Here is a 14,722-nt window from a genome sequence, read left to right on the forward strand (position 1 = left end):
ACTCTACCACTTGAGCCACAGTGCCACTTTCCAGCTTTTTTCTGCTTATGTGGTACTGAGGAATCAAACCCAGGGCCTCATGCATGCAAGGCAAGCACTCTACCACTGAGCCAACTTCCCAGCCCCAGGGCCTCATAGTCTTATTTAGCCTTTTCGCTTCAAGGCTGCCACTCTATCATTTGAAACACAACTTCACTTCTAGATAGTAGCAAATTTCTCAACACAAACTCTATATTCAAGGAAGAAATGGACAAATATAATCTAAGCCCTGAAAATTATAATTCTCAATTTAGATTAGTGTACCCAGTGAACCTATATTTCACAATTGAGGGAGAAATAAAAACCTTCCATGATACACAAGAGCTAAAGAAATTTCTTACTACATAAAACACTTAAAGGAATCCTACCCATAGAAGAAAATAAAAAATAATAAAATTCCTGAAAGAATAAACCCTACTAGGGCTGGGGAGGTGGCTCAGTGGTAGAGCGCTTGCCTTGCATGCCTGAGGCCCTGGGTTTGATTCCTCAGCACCACATAAGCAAAAAGAAAAAAGCCGGAAGTGGCGCTGTGGCTCAAGTGGTAGAGTGCTAGCTTTGAGCTGAAAAGCTGAGGGACAGTGCCCAGGCCCAGAGTTCAGGCCCCACGACCAGACCCCAAAAAATAAAAATAAAAAAAGAATAAACCCTGCTGGCTGGGTAGATTAATAAAGAAGAAACAGGAAAGAAGAATAATAAAAATAACAAAATGACAGGCAATACAATATACCTTTTAATGTTAATATTGAATGGTCTCAACTTTCCAATCAAAATACATAGAAGGAAAATTTTGATTAAAGAGCAAAACCCAATCAGCTGTTGCCTATAGAAAACATATCTTACTGACAAAGTCAAATATAGGCTTGGGGTATAAAGATGGAAAAGAATACTCTAAGCAAATGTCTCCCCAAAGCAGGAAGGAATAGCCATACTTTAGACATCTAACTTTAAGCAGCCATCATTGAAGACATAAGGGAGAAATAAACAAATTTCTAGAAGTCTAATGAACATGAAAACACAATGGACCAGAAACTTTAGGACACAGCAAAGGCAGTTCTGAGTGTGTACATCAAAAATAAAACATCAGCTGGGCGCTGATGGCTCACACCTGTCATCCTAGCTACTCAGGAAGCTGAAGATCATGGTTTGAAGCCAGCCTGGGCAAGAAAGTACCTGAGACTCATTTCCAATAAACTACTCAGAAAAGACTGGAAGTAGAGCTGTGGCTCAAGTGGTAGAGTACTTGTCTTAAGCAGAAGAAGCACAGGGACAGTGTCTAGGCCCTTAGTTCAAGCCCCAGGGCAAAAACAAACAAACAAAAAAACCCCACCAAAAACAGCAAAACAAAAACAAATAAACAAAAAACCCAAAACAAAATAGAGTTCTCCCAAAAACATCTAATTATGCACCCCAAACTTCTAGAAAAATATTAACAAGTCAAACCAAGAATTAGCAGATTTGGACAGATGTTAATAAATATACAAAATATACAAAGAATCAATGAAACAAATACTGATTCTTTAAAAAATAAAATCAAATAGATAACTTCTAGCGAACTTGACCAAAAGAAGGAAAGAAGAAACTAACATCAATAAAATCACAGATTAAAAAAAAGGAAATATCATTAGCTAGGTTCCAGTGGCTCATACCTGTCATCCAAGCTACTCAGGAGATGGATATCTGAGGATCCTGCGCAGATTGAGTCCATGAAAATCTTTTTTGTATTTATTTTCTATTTATTAATGTTTTTATTGTGGAAATACCATACAGAGGGGCCATGAAAATCTTAAAACCAATTATCCAGCAAAAAGCTGGAAGTGGAGGTATAGCACAAATAGTAGAACACCAGCCTTGAGTGGAAAACTGAGTGCCCTCAGTTCAAGCCCCAGTACTACAAAGTGTGCACTCCCACAAACATACACACACAAACATACACACACACACAAATACACACACACACACAGAATGATTTATACAGAGTAGTAATTGATGTGTACTGTATTTGCATTTGGTGAATAGTAGGAAATTCACTGGCATTAAAAAAAACTTTTTATTGTTACTGAAACAAGAATTTATTTTTTTACTTTATTTTATGTATTTTTTGTCGGTCCTGAGGCTCTTCAGCTCAAGGCTAGTGCTCTACCACTTGAGCCACAATGCCACTTCTGGCCCTTTCTGTTTATGAGGTGCTGAGGAATCGAACCCAGGGTCTCATGCATCTGAGGCAAACACTCTACCACAGAGCCACCTTTCAGCTCCTCAAACAAGACTTTTTATTTTATTTATTTATTTATTTATTTTTGGTCCAGTCGTGGGGCCTGAACTCTGGGCCTGGGCACTGTCCCTCAGCTCTTCAGCTCAAGGCTAGCGCTCTACCACTTGAGCCACAGTGCCACTTCCAGCTTTTTTTTTCTTTTTTCTTATGTGGTGCTGAAGAATTGAACCCAGGGCCTCATGCATGCAAGGCAAGCGCTCTACTACTGAGCCACCTTCCCAACCCTCAAACAAGAATTTATTACATGGAGTAAAAGAGCAAAATGGAGTTTGAAGGTCAGTTTTGAAATATCTTAGTAAATATCATATGGTTTTAATAATAGCACAATGTGTTTGTAATATATATTTCAGAAAAATTTAAAGACAGTTGTGGCAAGAAAAGTTATGTTTAAGAAGAAATACTGGGGGGCTGGGAAGGTGGCTCAGTGGTAGAGCACTTGCCTTGCATGCCTGAGGCCCTGGGTTCAATTCCTCAGCACCACATAAGCAAAAAGATAAAAGCCAGACGTGGCGTTATGGCTCAAGTGGTAGAGCGCTAGCTTTGATCTGAAGAGCTGAGGGACAGCACCCAGGCCCAGAGTTCAGGCCCCACAACCGGAACCAAAAAAAAAAAAGAATAAATACTGGGGCTGGGAATGTGGCTTAGTGCTTGCCTAGCATGCATGAACCCCTGAGTTCGATTCCTCAGTACCACATTGACAGAAAAAGCTAGAAGTGGCTCTGTGGCTCAAATGGTAAGAGTGCTAGCCTTGAGCACAGAGGGGCTCAGGGGCAGTGTGTAGGCCTTAAATGCAAGCCCAAGGATTAACAAAAATAAAAAATAAAAAAAAGAAGAAGAAATACTGTAAGACAGATAAAATGACTTTTGTCAAAGAAAGGCCAACTCAAATTCTTGAAAAACATTATCTTATAATGAACCATGTAGTTAGAGGAAGACTGAAAGGCAGACTTCTCATGGACTGCCAGGGGTTAGGGGAGATGGGATGGCTTTACCTTAAGCATCCAGTGACATTGTAGAATATATCAAAATCCAGCAGGCCATTTGATTTGGGGTAATCTCCTTCAGGCCACCCGGAGAAGGGAATGATGATATTCTCGGTCAGAGTGAGCAAGGCTTCTGTTATCATGAGATTCTTGAGTTTGTCATTGGAGGACAAATTCCACAGCAAACCTAGAAAAGTGGAGCTAGCATGAGTGGTGCAGGGTGGGGCCCCATGGAGCTATGGAGAAGTCCACTGAAGGCATCTGCTCCAGGACTGAAGGCATCTGCTCCAGGACTGAAGGCATCTGCTGGAGCCAGAAGGCTGTGGGGGTGAAGGGCGTTGGGGTGAGTAGAAAGAGCATGTTGCTTGCTGAATACATGACAATGGAAGCTGCTCCCTAAAAACAATTAAACACACACCCCTCATGACAGGAAGCTGTGCAGGGTTTGTCAGGACAAACAAAGGCACCTGCCCACTGTTCACTGTAGCCCAGATTACAATAGCCAAGCCAAATGCCCCACAATAAATGAATGGAAACCAAACCAAAACAAACAACAAAACCCCCATAGTAGCTGGGCACCAGTAGCTCACACCAGTAATCCTAACTAGTTACTCAAGAGGCTGAGATCTGAGGATTGCAGTTGGAAGTCAGCCCAGGAAGGAGTTTTGCTGAGACTCCTATCTCCAATTAACATCCAAAAAGCTGGAAGGGGAGATGTGGCTCACATGGTAGAGTGCTAGTCTAGAGCAAAAAGCTCAGGGACAGTGCCTAGGCCTTGAGTTCAAGCCCCAGTACCTGAACAAAAAATAGCAACATATATATATATATATATATATATATATATATATATATATATATATATACACACACACACACACATATATATATGTATGTATATATATATATATGTTACATCATTATATAACAACATACATATGGGTCATATATTATTATATGATATCTATCATATATATGTTAGATATGTATCATATGTGTATATATATGATATTTAACATATATAGTATATACAACACTCACACACAATGGAATTTCATGTATCCATTTAGGAAGAAACTGTGTCCTTGAAGGAAAATGCAAGCCCCTGAAGAAAAGGATGCATGTTTTCTCATATATAGTTCTTAAACCGCAAATACAACTTCCTATATAAACACACATAAAGATATACTTGTTTATTTTTGTCTGTTGTGGGGCTTGAATTCCAGGCCTGGGCACTGTCTCTGCTAGCCGTTTACCACCTGAGCCACAGTGCTACTTCTGGTTTTCTGGTGGTTAACTGGAGATAAGAGTCTCAGGGCCTTTCCTACTGGGCTGGCTTTGAACTGAGATCCTCAGATTTCAGCCTCCTGAGTAGCTAGGATTACAGGTGTGAGTAACTGGCAGCAGCTTGGCTTGTGTTTACATACATGATGTGGTTGACTACAGTATAGAGGCCATTTCTGAGAGACTCTCATCTCCAATTAATCAGCAAAAAGCAGGAAGTAGAGCTGTGGCTCAACTGATACAGCACTAGTCTTGAGTGACAAAGCCAAGTTAGAGCACAAAGCCCTGAGCTCAAGCTCCAGTACCAGCACCCAAAAAACCAAAAAACAGGGCTAGGAAGGTAGAGTTTGCCTTGCATGCATGAGGCCCTGGGTTTGATTCCTCAGCACCACATAAGCAGAAAAAGCTGCAAGGTGCTGTGACTCAACTGGTAAAGCTCTAGCCTTAAGCTGAAGATCTCAGGGATAGCGCCCAGGCTCAGAGTTCAGGCCCCATGACTGACAAAAAGAAAAAAAAAAAATGAGCCTTCTGCCTGTGTCATCATCTTCTTCTTCCTCTGGTGCTCGTGATAGCCTGTGTCCTGGGCTTTGGTGGCCTTTGGCTTCATTAGAATGGGGGACGGGACAGAAACAGAATCTTCTCACCAGAGGTAATTACTTTCCTTTTCCTTTTTTCTTTTCTTTTTATGCTGATACCTGGGACTTTGAGCATTTTTTTCCCCCTGTCAGTTGGGGGACTTGAACTCTGGGCCTGGGCGCTGTCCCTCAGCTCTTCACCTCAAGGCTAGCACTCTACCACTTGAGCCACAGTGCCATTTCCAATTTTCTGGTGGTTTATTGGAGATAAGAGTCTCACAGACGTTCCTGCCCAGGCTGGCTTTGAACCATGATCCTCAGATCTCAGCCTCCTGAGTAGCTAGGATTACAGGCGTGAGCCACCGGCTCCCGACTAGGACTTTGAGCTCTTGCTTAGCTTTTTGCTCAGTGTTCCTTTACCACTTGAGTCACACCTCTACTTTTGGCTTTCTGGTTAATTGGAGATAAGATTCGCATGGACTCTTCCTGATTGAGCTGGCTATGAACCTCTAGCAGATTTCAGCCTCTTGAGTAGCTTAGAAGGACAGGTGTGAGACATCGGGACCAGATCTCTTAATTTTCATGATGGCCATAACAGTTAATACAGTTAAAAGTTTACTAGTTACATAACCTTATTTTATTAAGAACTTTAGGCCTAATATACTTTAGGCTAATGTTTGAATTGTCTTCTTTTTTATTTTTATTGGTTGCCAGTCCTGGGGCTTGAACTCAGGGTTTGGATGCTGCCCCTGAGCTTTTTTGCTCAAATCTGGTAGTCTACCACTTGAGCCACAGCTCCATGTTGGGATTTTTTCTTTTCTAGTTCATTGGAGATATGAGTCTCAGACTTTCCTGCCCATTGGGCTTCGTACCTCCATCCTCCAATCTTGGCCTCCTAGGATGACCGGCATGAGTCACCAATGCCCAGATCATGGTTGGAGGTTCAAGAGTGTGCTTTGGCTATACTTGGAAACATTTAACCCAATTTTCACTGCAACCCACACAAAGTTTCCATTAACCATGGGGACAGTGGGTCAGCTGTCCAGCTAGGAGTGGATTTCTGGCTTGAAAAGTCTTTCCCTGATCAGAAGCAAATCTTCTCCTTTGTCTGGGGTGAGTCCTGAGCAGGGTCCCTGAGCCATGGGTTTTGCAATACAATGATCTCATCCCTCCTAAGAGGGTTTGGAAGGGAGAGAGAGCATTAAACCTCAGAAGGCAATTGAATCCAATCAAAGGCAGGTCTGAAGTTGAGTTTGGGTTACTAAGCTACAAAAGAAAGGCAGAGAGAAGAGAGGGGGCTGGGAGAGAAAGCTTCCTAAGTTCTTAAATAAGCAAACAAATTAATAGTCTCTGCCTGGCAAAGCTTAAAAATGTGAAACATAAAGACAGGGCATTTCCTCTTTTATGAAAAGGGCCAAACAGGCATTCAAAGGAAAAGTACATTTTACAATTATACTCTTGGGCTGCATCCCAAATCCATCTTAGAATGGATCACAGGAATCTGTAAATTTTCTTTTGTGTGTGTGCCTCTACTTCAAGCTTGGGCTTGAACTCAGGACCTTGCACTCTCTGTTGGTTTTATTGCTCAAGACTGGCACTATACCACTTGAACCACACTTTACTTCCAGCTTTTTTTTGGTTAATTGGAAATCAGATTCTCTTGGATTTTTGTCCACAGGGTGGCTCTGAACCTTGATCATCAGATCTTAGCCTCCTGAGAATCCTAGCTACTACAGTAGCTAATATAATCCTCAGGATTATAAACTTGAGCCACCAATGTTGGGTGGTGATTTTTATTCTTTTAATTAATTATTATTTTGGTATTGGTTCTGGGACTTGAACTCAGGGCCTGGGCACTGTCCCTAAGCTTCTTCTGCACAATGCTAGAGCTCTAACACTTGAGCCACCGCTACACATTGTTTTTTTTTTTTTCTTGCCAGTCCTAGGGCTTGAAGTCTGGGCCTGGGCACTGTTCCTGAGCTTCTTTTGCTCAAGGTTAGCACTCTTATCATTTGAGCAACAACCAATTCCAGCTTTTTCTGTTTTGGTGGTACTGAGATTAAAGAAAGTCTGAGGGAAAAACTAATGTACTTGTTGCCTTCATTATCTAAGTGTAACCCTTTGTTCATCACCTATTCAATAAAAAAAAAGACAAAACACACACACACAAATTATGGCTTAGTAGTAGAGTGCTTGCCTAGCATTCATGAAGCCCTGGGTTCGATTCTTTAGTCCACATAAAGAGAAAAAGCTAGAAGTGGCGCTGTGGTTCAAGTAGTAGAGTGCTAGCTTTGAGCAAAAGAAGCTCCAGGACAGTGCCCAGACCCTGAGTTCAGGCCCCAGGACTGGAAAAAAAAAAGTATATATGTGTGTATGTATGCACAATGAATATTTTATGGCAAGGTATGTATGGTATTAAAGTAACAACCCAATTAGATGAAAACAGATAAGAAGTAAATATGCATTATAAAAACTCACAGACTACCACTCCTAACTTACCTTGGGCCATAAGGCACAAAGCCCCCTGGTTCCACTCGTGTGTGTATGTGTGTGTGTGCGCGCACGTGTGTGCACGCACGCGCACGGGCCCTGGTCCTGGGGCTTAAATTAAGGGCTTATGTGCTACGTTGGGGTTTTTTATTCAAGGCTGTTTTTCTGCCACTTGAACCACAGCTCCACTTCTGGCTTTTTGTTGGTTAATTAGAGATAAGAGTTTCACAGTCTTCCTTGCCCAGTGTGGCTTCAATCGCTTCAATCCCTGATCCTAGGATCTCAGCTTCCTGAGCAGCTAGGATTACAGGCGTGAGTCCTCAGTGCCCTTCCCCTGCTCCATTCTTACCCGGATATGTCTCTTGTACCCCAAGGCATGCCAGAACATGCTCACTATTTAACAAGTTGAAGGTGCACCGATCTCATGTCAATTAAAATAATAGAACCAACCATACTCCCTCGATAGGGAAAACCATTTGGGGATGTGAGTGGGTGGAAGGGGTCTGTGATCTTCAAAGTTTTCATTGGGCTGAGGAGAGTTTGCCCCTTAACCTGGCACTGAAAGGTCAGAGTTTACATTCTTGCCTAGTGAATACAATGATGTGGAACTTACTCATATATACAAACAAATAGGTTCACTTTTTGTGAGCTCTTACTTAGCCTTGTCTGCTACAAGCTGGTGCTTTACTACTTGAGCCACATCTTCATTTCTGGCCCTTTGCTGGTTAATTGGAGATAAGAGTCTCTTGGACATTTCTGCATGGGCTAACTTCGAACCATGAACTTACAGATCTCATCCTCCAGTGTAGCTAAGATTGTAGGCCTGAGTCACCAAGCCTATCTGGGTTTGGTGCTTGTTGTTTTGCATTTGGATGTCCTAGCCACCAGAGCCTCTGAACCCTACACATTCTTAAACTACAAAGCTGGCTCTGAAGTGAATTTCATAGACTTTTCAGGTGGAAAATCTTGTCAAGAAGTTATTTTAAAGACATTTAGTCAAAGAAGAGAGAATTTCTAATTTAAAACATCGAGCAGCTGGGCACCAGTGGCTCATACTTATAATCCTAGCTGCATGGGAAGCTGAGATCTGAGAATCATGGTTCAAAGCCAGCCAGAGCAGGCAAGCCTGTGAAACTGTTATCTCCAATTAGCCACCAAAAAGCTACAAGTGGAGGTGTGGACACACACACACACATACACACCCAAAACCACCTCCATCACCAAAAAAGTTAGGCAAAAACTTCAGAATATTTTTCCCTTCAGGAAAAAAAAAGAAGTTCAGACCTGGTAGATTCAGGGCTGTAGGCCAGCATGGAATAACATTCCTTGAAGTTATCTCTTGGATAACAATGAGCCTATCAATCATCTGTTCCAGGAAACCTAAGGAAAACACATGACCTCACCCATCTGCTGGGGTTCTATGTCAGTGCACACTACCTGTTATTTGCTTCTTGGTCTCCAAGTCTCCCGTTTGCTTCAGCACCTGCAGCAGCCGGGGAACCCCGTTGAGCTCAGCCACCTCCACCTTGTTGTCATTGTCCTCAAACACCAAGTTCCTCAAGGCCCCACACACGGCTCGCTGAACATCTTCATTCTGAACCTTCAGCAGCTGCAGCAGCTTGGGTATGGCACGGAGCTGGTAGACCTGCACAAGTAGATGCACATTTCCAAGATTTACGTGTGTGTGTGTGTGTGTGTGTGTGTGTGTGTGTGTGTGTGTGTGTGTGTGTGTGTGTGTGTGTGTGTGTGTGTGTGTGTGTGTGTGTGTGTGTGTGTGTGTGTGTGTGTGTGTACGGGGGCTTGAACTCAGAGTCTTGCACTTTTACTTGGTTTTTCACTCTACCACTTGAGCTGCGTGCTTCACTCTGGCTTTTTGGTGGTTAATTGGAGATAAAGAGTCACACAGACTTTTATGCCCAGGCTGGCTTTGAACCATGATTTCCAGATCTCAGCCTCCTGAGTAGCTGGGATTACAGGTATGAGCTACAGGCACCTGTCTTTATAACTTTCTCTTTCTGCTGATGCCTTCCCTGCCAAGTTTTATTTTATTAAGTATTTATGTGATTTTTTTAATGCCTATACTGGGACTTGAACTCAAGGACTGGGAAGCTGTCCCTTAGCCTTCCTGAGCCACAGCTCCATTTCTAGCTTTTTGGTGGTGAATTAGAGAGAAGAGTCCCAGGAATTTTCTAGGCTGGGATAGTTTCTAACCGAGATTTAGCCTGAGATCTCAGCTTCTGGAATAGCTAGGATTACTGGCATGAGCCATAGGCAGCTGGTTTATAACTTTCTCTTTTGGTGACAGCTTTCCTCTGCACACTTTTTAATAAGTGAGTGAAGAGGACTTCAGGTGGTACACGAAAGCAAAGGCTGTGTGTGGCACAGGAGCCTTGTGGTCACAGCCTTCCTGGTCTGCTTGTTTCTCCCATCTCTCTTCAGGCAAAGCCCTCCTTACCCTGCACCACGCAGCTCAAATGCCACCTTCTTCATGAAGTGTCACTCCTCTCCTCTCCTCTCCTCTCCTCTCCCTCCCCTGAGATTGAATCTCTCAGTAAATTGCTCTAAACCTTTAGGAAGGGAAGTGGCCACGTGGGCCAATATTTTGAACCTAAGTACTTATGGTAACTTTCATCAGAAACTATTTGTAGTAGAGACAGGCTCACAGACACAAATAGTAACTACATTATCTATCATGATAAAAATGAGGAACCATACATGATAACAAAGGGGAGGAAAGCTGATGGCTGCCGAAGACCCACGTGTTAAGACAGAGTTTGAATGAACAGTTACACATTTTCTTCCTCACACAATTCCCACATCATTCATGGGAATTGTGTAAGGTTAGCAGCCACATGGAAACTAGTTTCTCAACACATGGTACTTCCTAGTGTTACTATCAAACTATCACCTTTAGCTGGGTACTAGAAGCTCACACCTGTAACCCTAGCCGCTCAGGAGCCTGAGATCTGAAGATTGCCATTCAAAGCCAGCCTGGGCAGGAAAGTCCATGAGACTCTTATCTCCAAATAATCACAGAAAAAGCCAAAAGTGGCACTGTTGTTCAAGTAGTAGAGACCTAGCCTTGAGAAAAAGAGGTTTGGGGACAATACCCAGGCCCAGAATTCAAACCCCAGAACTAGCCCCATACCCCTCCAAAAAAACCCACTTCTTTCCCTTCTTCCTCCCTTCATTCGTTCCTCTTGCTTCTTTCCTTCCTTTCTCTTCTTTTCCTAGGATTACAGGTAAGAGCAACCAGCACCTGGCTAATTTCTTTCTTTTTTTTTTTAGCAAGCAAATCCATTTATAGTGTGAATATAATTTTAATTATTAAGTCATCTTTCATTTTTAGGTCATATTTTCTTTCTGGGCTGGTAATGGGGCTTGAACTCAGAGCCTCTCATATTTGCTTGGCTTTTTTGCTCTACCACTGAAGACTCAGTTCTACTTCCAGTTTTTTGCTGGTCAGTGGGACATAAGAGTCTCTTGCCTTTGTCTACTTGGCTTAACTCTGAACAACAATTCTCAGATATGAATAGCTCAGATTATAACAGAGGGCCAGTGTCTCCTGGCTCTGAACACTTTTTTGAACTGTGATTTCCTCCTTGCCCCAAATATATCACTTTTTAAAACAAATATACAAATATACAATGACTTATGGGTGCCATTTCTAGGGGTCTGTCCTATAGGAACATTAGTAGAAGTATCAAAGATGTACAAAGCTAGTCATCAAATAATGACTGCAGCATAGTAATGAGTTTAATGAAAGAAATTATAAAACATGGTTATATTTAAATGCAATTTTAAAAACAGAAGCCAAGCCCCAGTGGCTAACTAGTAAGGAAGCTGAAATCTGTGTATCATGGTTCCAAGTCAGCCTGGGCTGGGAAGTCTATGAGACTCATCTCTAAATAACCACCAAAAAGTCAGATGTGGAGCTGTGGCTCAAATGGTAGAGTGCTAGCCTTGAGAAAAGAAGGTTCAGGGATAGCACCCAAGTGCTCCATTCAAGCCCCATAACAGCACCCCATTCCCCCAAATAGAGAAAACTAAAGGCGAACCCTAACTCAGGAAAAATTGGGAAGTACACAGACTCTCACCAATTGCCTCGGGGGAGGATGAGAAGATAGGCCAAGGCTTGTGTAGTGACTTATTTTCTTAGTTTCTGAACTTCAGGAAATACTTTGTATAATGACTTTATTTCCTTTTTATTTTGAAATGCATTATATTATTATTTTTTAGTATTGGGATTTGAACTTGGGGCTTTGTGCTTGTGTACTAGTGCCCTTAGACTACAAGGCCCATGACAACAGTCCTACTTTTTGCTAGTTATTTTGGATTTAGGAGTCTCATGGCCTTTTCTACCCAAGCTGGTATCGAACAGTGATCCTCTGGCTCCCAGCCTCCCACTCAGCAGAGATGACAGGCGTTACATCCTCCAGTACCCAGCCTATCTCCTTTAAAATGAAAATTATTGCAATGAAGATTTTGAAAAATGTAAGTAAGTGACTGGTTTTGGGGTGCCATTTCGATGTAACATGGTGGGTGGTGAATAGACTAAAGGAGATACGCACTCTTTTCCGAGCTTCGGATTTCTGGAAGCATTCATGCTGTATGAAGGTTGCAGCTGCAGAAATCCTGGCCAGGGTTGTGTGGTCGGCATCGAGCATGCTCACTGCCCGCTCCAGTGTCATCTCCAAGTCAGCATTCCTAGATAGGCAGTCACAGGATCAGTGGGCTTCCGAATCTGGCCCTCTGGCCTACCAACCTACAGAAGTGACTCAGCAATACTGAGAATCATGTAGAACATTTGCACCTTGGTTTTTCATCAGCCAAAGAAAAAAGCGATCAGATATTATGGGGACTTAGCTGGGCACTGGTGGCTCAGGCCTATAATTCTAGGTACTCAGGAGGGTGAACTCCAAGGATCTCTTTTCCAAGCCAGGCTGGAAAATCCAGGAGACACTAATCTAATTAACCACCAAAAGGTGGATGCAGAGGTATGGCTCAAGTGAGAGAGTGCCAGCCTTGAGCATGAAAGCCAAGCAAGAACATAATGTTGAGTTCAAACCTCAGCATTAGCACCAAGGAAAAGTTCAGGGGTACACTGTATGCATGTATGGAAGTGTCATGTGATTCCCCCTTTTGTATAACTAATAAACGCAAATTTAAAATCTTTTAACCAGGCATTGGTGACTCACACTTGTAATCCTAACTACTTAAGAGATTCAGATTTAAGCATCACAGTTTGAAGCTAGCCCAGGCAAGAAAGTCTGTGACGTTCTTATTAACCACCAAAAAAAGAAAAAAGAGGCTAGGAATGTGGCTTAGTGGTAGAATGCTTGCCTAGCATGCATGAGGCCCTGCATTTGATTCCTTCATACTACATAAATAAAAAATAAATAAAATTAATTTTAAAAAGAAAAAAGATGGGGCTGGGAGGGTGACTCAGTGGTAGAGCGCTTGCCTTGCATGAATGAGGACCTGGGTTTGATTTCTCAGCACCACATAAATAGAAAAAGCTGGAAATGGTGCTGTGGCTCAAGTGGTAGAGCGCTAGCTATGAGCTGAAGAGCTGAGGGATGGCTCCCAGGCCCAGAGTTCAGGCCCCATGACCGACAAAGAAAGAAGAAAAGAGAGAGAGAGAGAGAGAGAGAGAGAGAGAGAGAGAGAGAGAGAGAGAGAGAGAGAGAGAGAGAGAGAAAGAGAGAGAGAGAGAGAGAGAGAGAAAGGAAGGAAGGAAGGAAGAAAGAAAGAAAGAAAGAAAGAAAGAAAGAAAGAAAGAAAGGAAGAAAGAAAGAAAAGAAAACCAAAAAAAGGCCAGGAGTAAAGTTGTGGATCTGGTGGCATCGAGCGCTGGGGCTCTGAGTGTAAGCCCCAGGATTGGCACCACCAAAGAGTAAAAAATAAAAAATAAGATAAAAAAACCCTTTAAAAGTGTTGAGATTTTTCTCACTTTAGAATCTGTAATTTCTCCTGAAAACAAGTTTGAAATATATAGTTTAAAATACATGTATATAAACAGCAAAAGCCCGAAAAAAAAAACTGGCTTGTTTTGTTAAAATAAGTCCTGCAAGTCCTGCTTCTATGACAGACACATTTAGAAAGGGAAGAATTAAAATTAAGTGTAAGTATAGGTCTCTGTCTCTGTCTCTCGTCTCTCTCTCTCCTTCTTTCAAGACTCTTATCTCTAATTAACCACCTAAAAGCTGTGGCTCAAGTGACAGAGTGCAAGCCTTAAACAAAAATGCTAAGAAAGCTCCAGGACTAGCATGGGCGTGCACAGACACAGACACACACAGACACAGACACAGACACACACACACACAGACACACACACACACACACACACACACACATATACACACAGAGTAAGGTATAAGTCTTTAACTTCTATTTCTTGCATAGAGTAGGAAATATTTCATTTTTTGTATTTATTCCTAATTAATCTTGTTATACTAAAAGAAATCCTTGCTAAAACTTTTACCTCATGAGACCTTCCTTTCTGTGAGACAACCTGAAATGCTTTACAAGAGTGAATTGCAAGGAAAGCCCTTATTCATTCTCTGGTGGCAGACAATGGTGAGCCTAAGCCAGCATTTGGATCTTACAAGGAAGCTAGCTACATGGTAAGCAGGGCAAATGAAACCACAAAGATGAAATGATTATTATCATAGCCTGCTAACCAAATATCCGCCCAACTAAATTTCCTATATCACCTCCTACCTCAGATATGGAAAAGACTATTTGGTTCCCTTTTCTAGGTAGGGTCAATATCACAAGTTCAGCATGAAGAAGACAGAAAAGACAGACCATTACCCATCTGTACCGCTTTTAAGATTAACGGACCAAAGACATTTGGGAAAGAAATGGGGCAGAACATACAGGTGAAAAAAACAGGGAAATTATATTATTATTTTTACAATAATATCAAAAGGGAAGACGTGTGTGTGTGTGTGTGTGTGTGTGTGTGTGTGTGTGTGTGTCGGGTGTGTGTGTCGGGTGTGTGTGTGTGTATGTCCTGAGGCTTAAACTCAGGGCCTAGGCAATGTCCCTAGACTATTTTGCTCATGGCTAGTACTCTA

At 42.2% G+C, this 14,722-nt stretch overlaps 1 protein-coding gene across 2 annotated transcripts in view; it reads right to left on the reverse strand.

The window, feature by feature from the left end:
- Pkp2 (plakophilin 2) overlaps window positions 1-14,722 on the reverse strand; it is a 60,015-nt gene that overhangs the window by 19,645 nt on the left and 25,648 nt on the right. For both annotated transcript variants that reach the window (XM_070038700.1, XM_070038709.1), the window contains exons 4-6: window positions 12,212-12,347; window positions 9,078-9,285; window positions 3,304-3,481 (exon numbers count right to left, since the gene is read on the reverse strand). In XM_070038700.1, coding sequence (XP_069894801.1) covers window positions 3,304-3,481; window positions 9,078-9,285; window positions 12,212-12,347 — 522 coding nt within the window. The remainder of the gene's footprint in view (window positions 1-3,303; window positions 3,482-9,077; window positions 9,286-12,211; window positions 12,348-14,722) is intronic.

The sequence above is a fragment of the Dipodomys merriami genome, unplaced genomic scaffold (genome assembly GCF_024711535.1).
Source record: "Dipodomys merriami isolate MVZ:Mamm:240054 unplaced genomic scaffold, mDipMer1.0.p SCAF_10, whole genome shotgun sequence".
Taxonomy (NCBI): Eukaryota; Metazoa; Chordata; class Mammalia; order Rodentia; family Heteromyidae; genus Dipodomys; species Dipodomys merriami.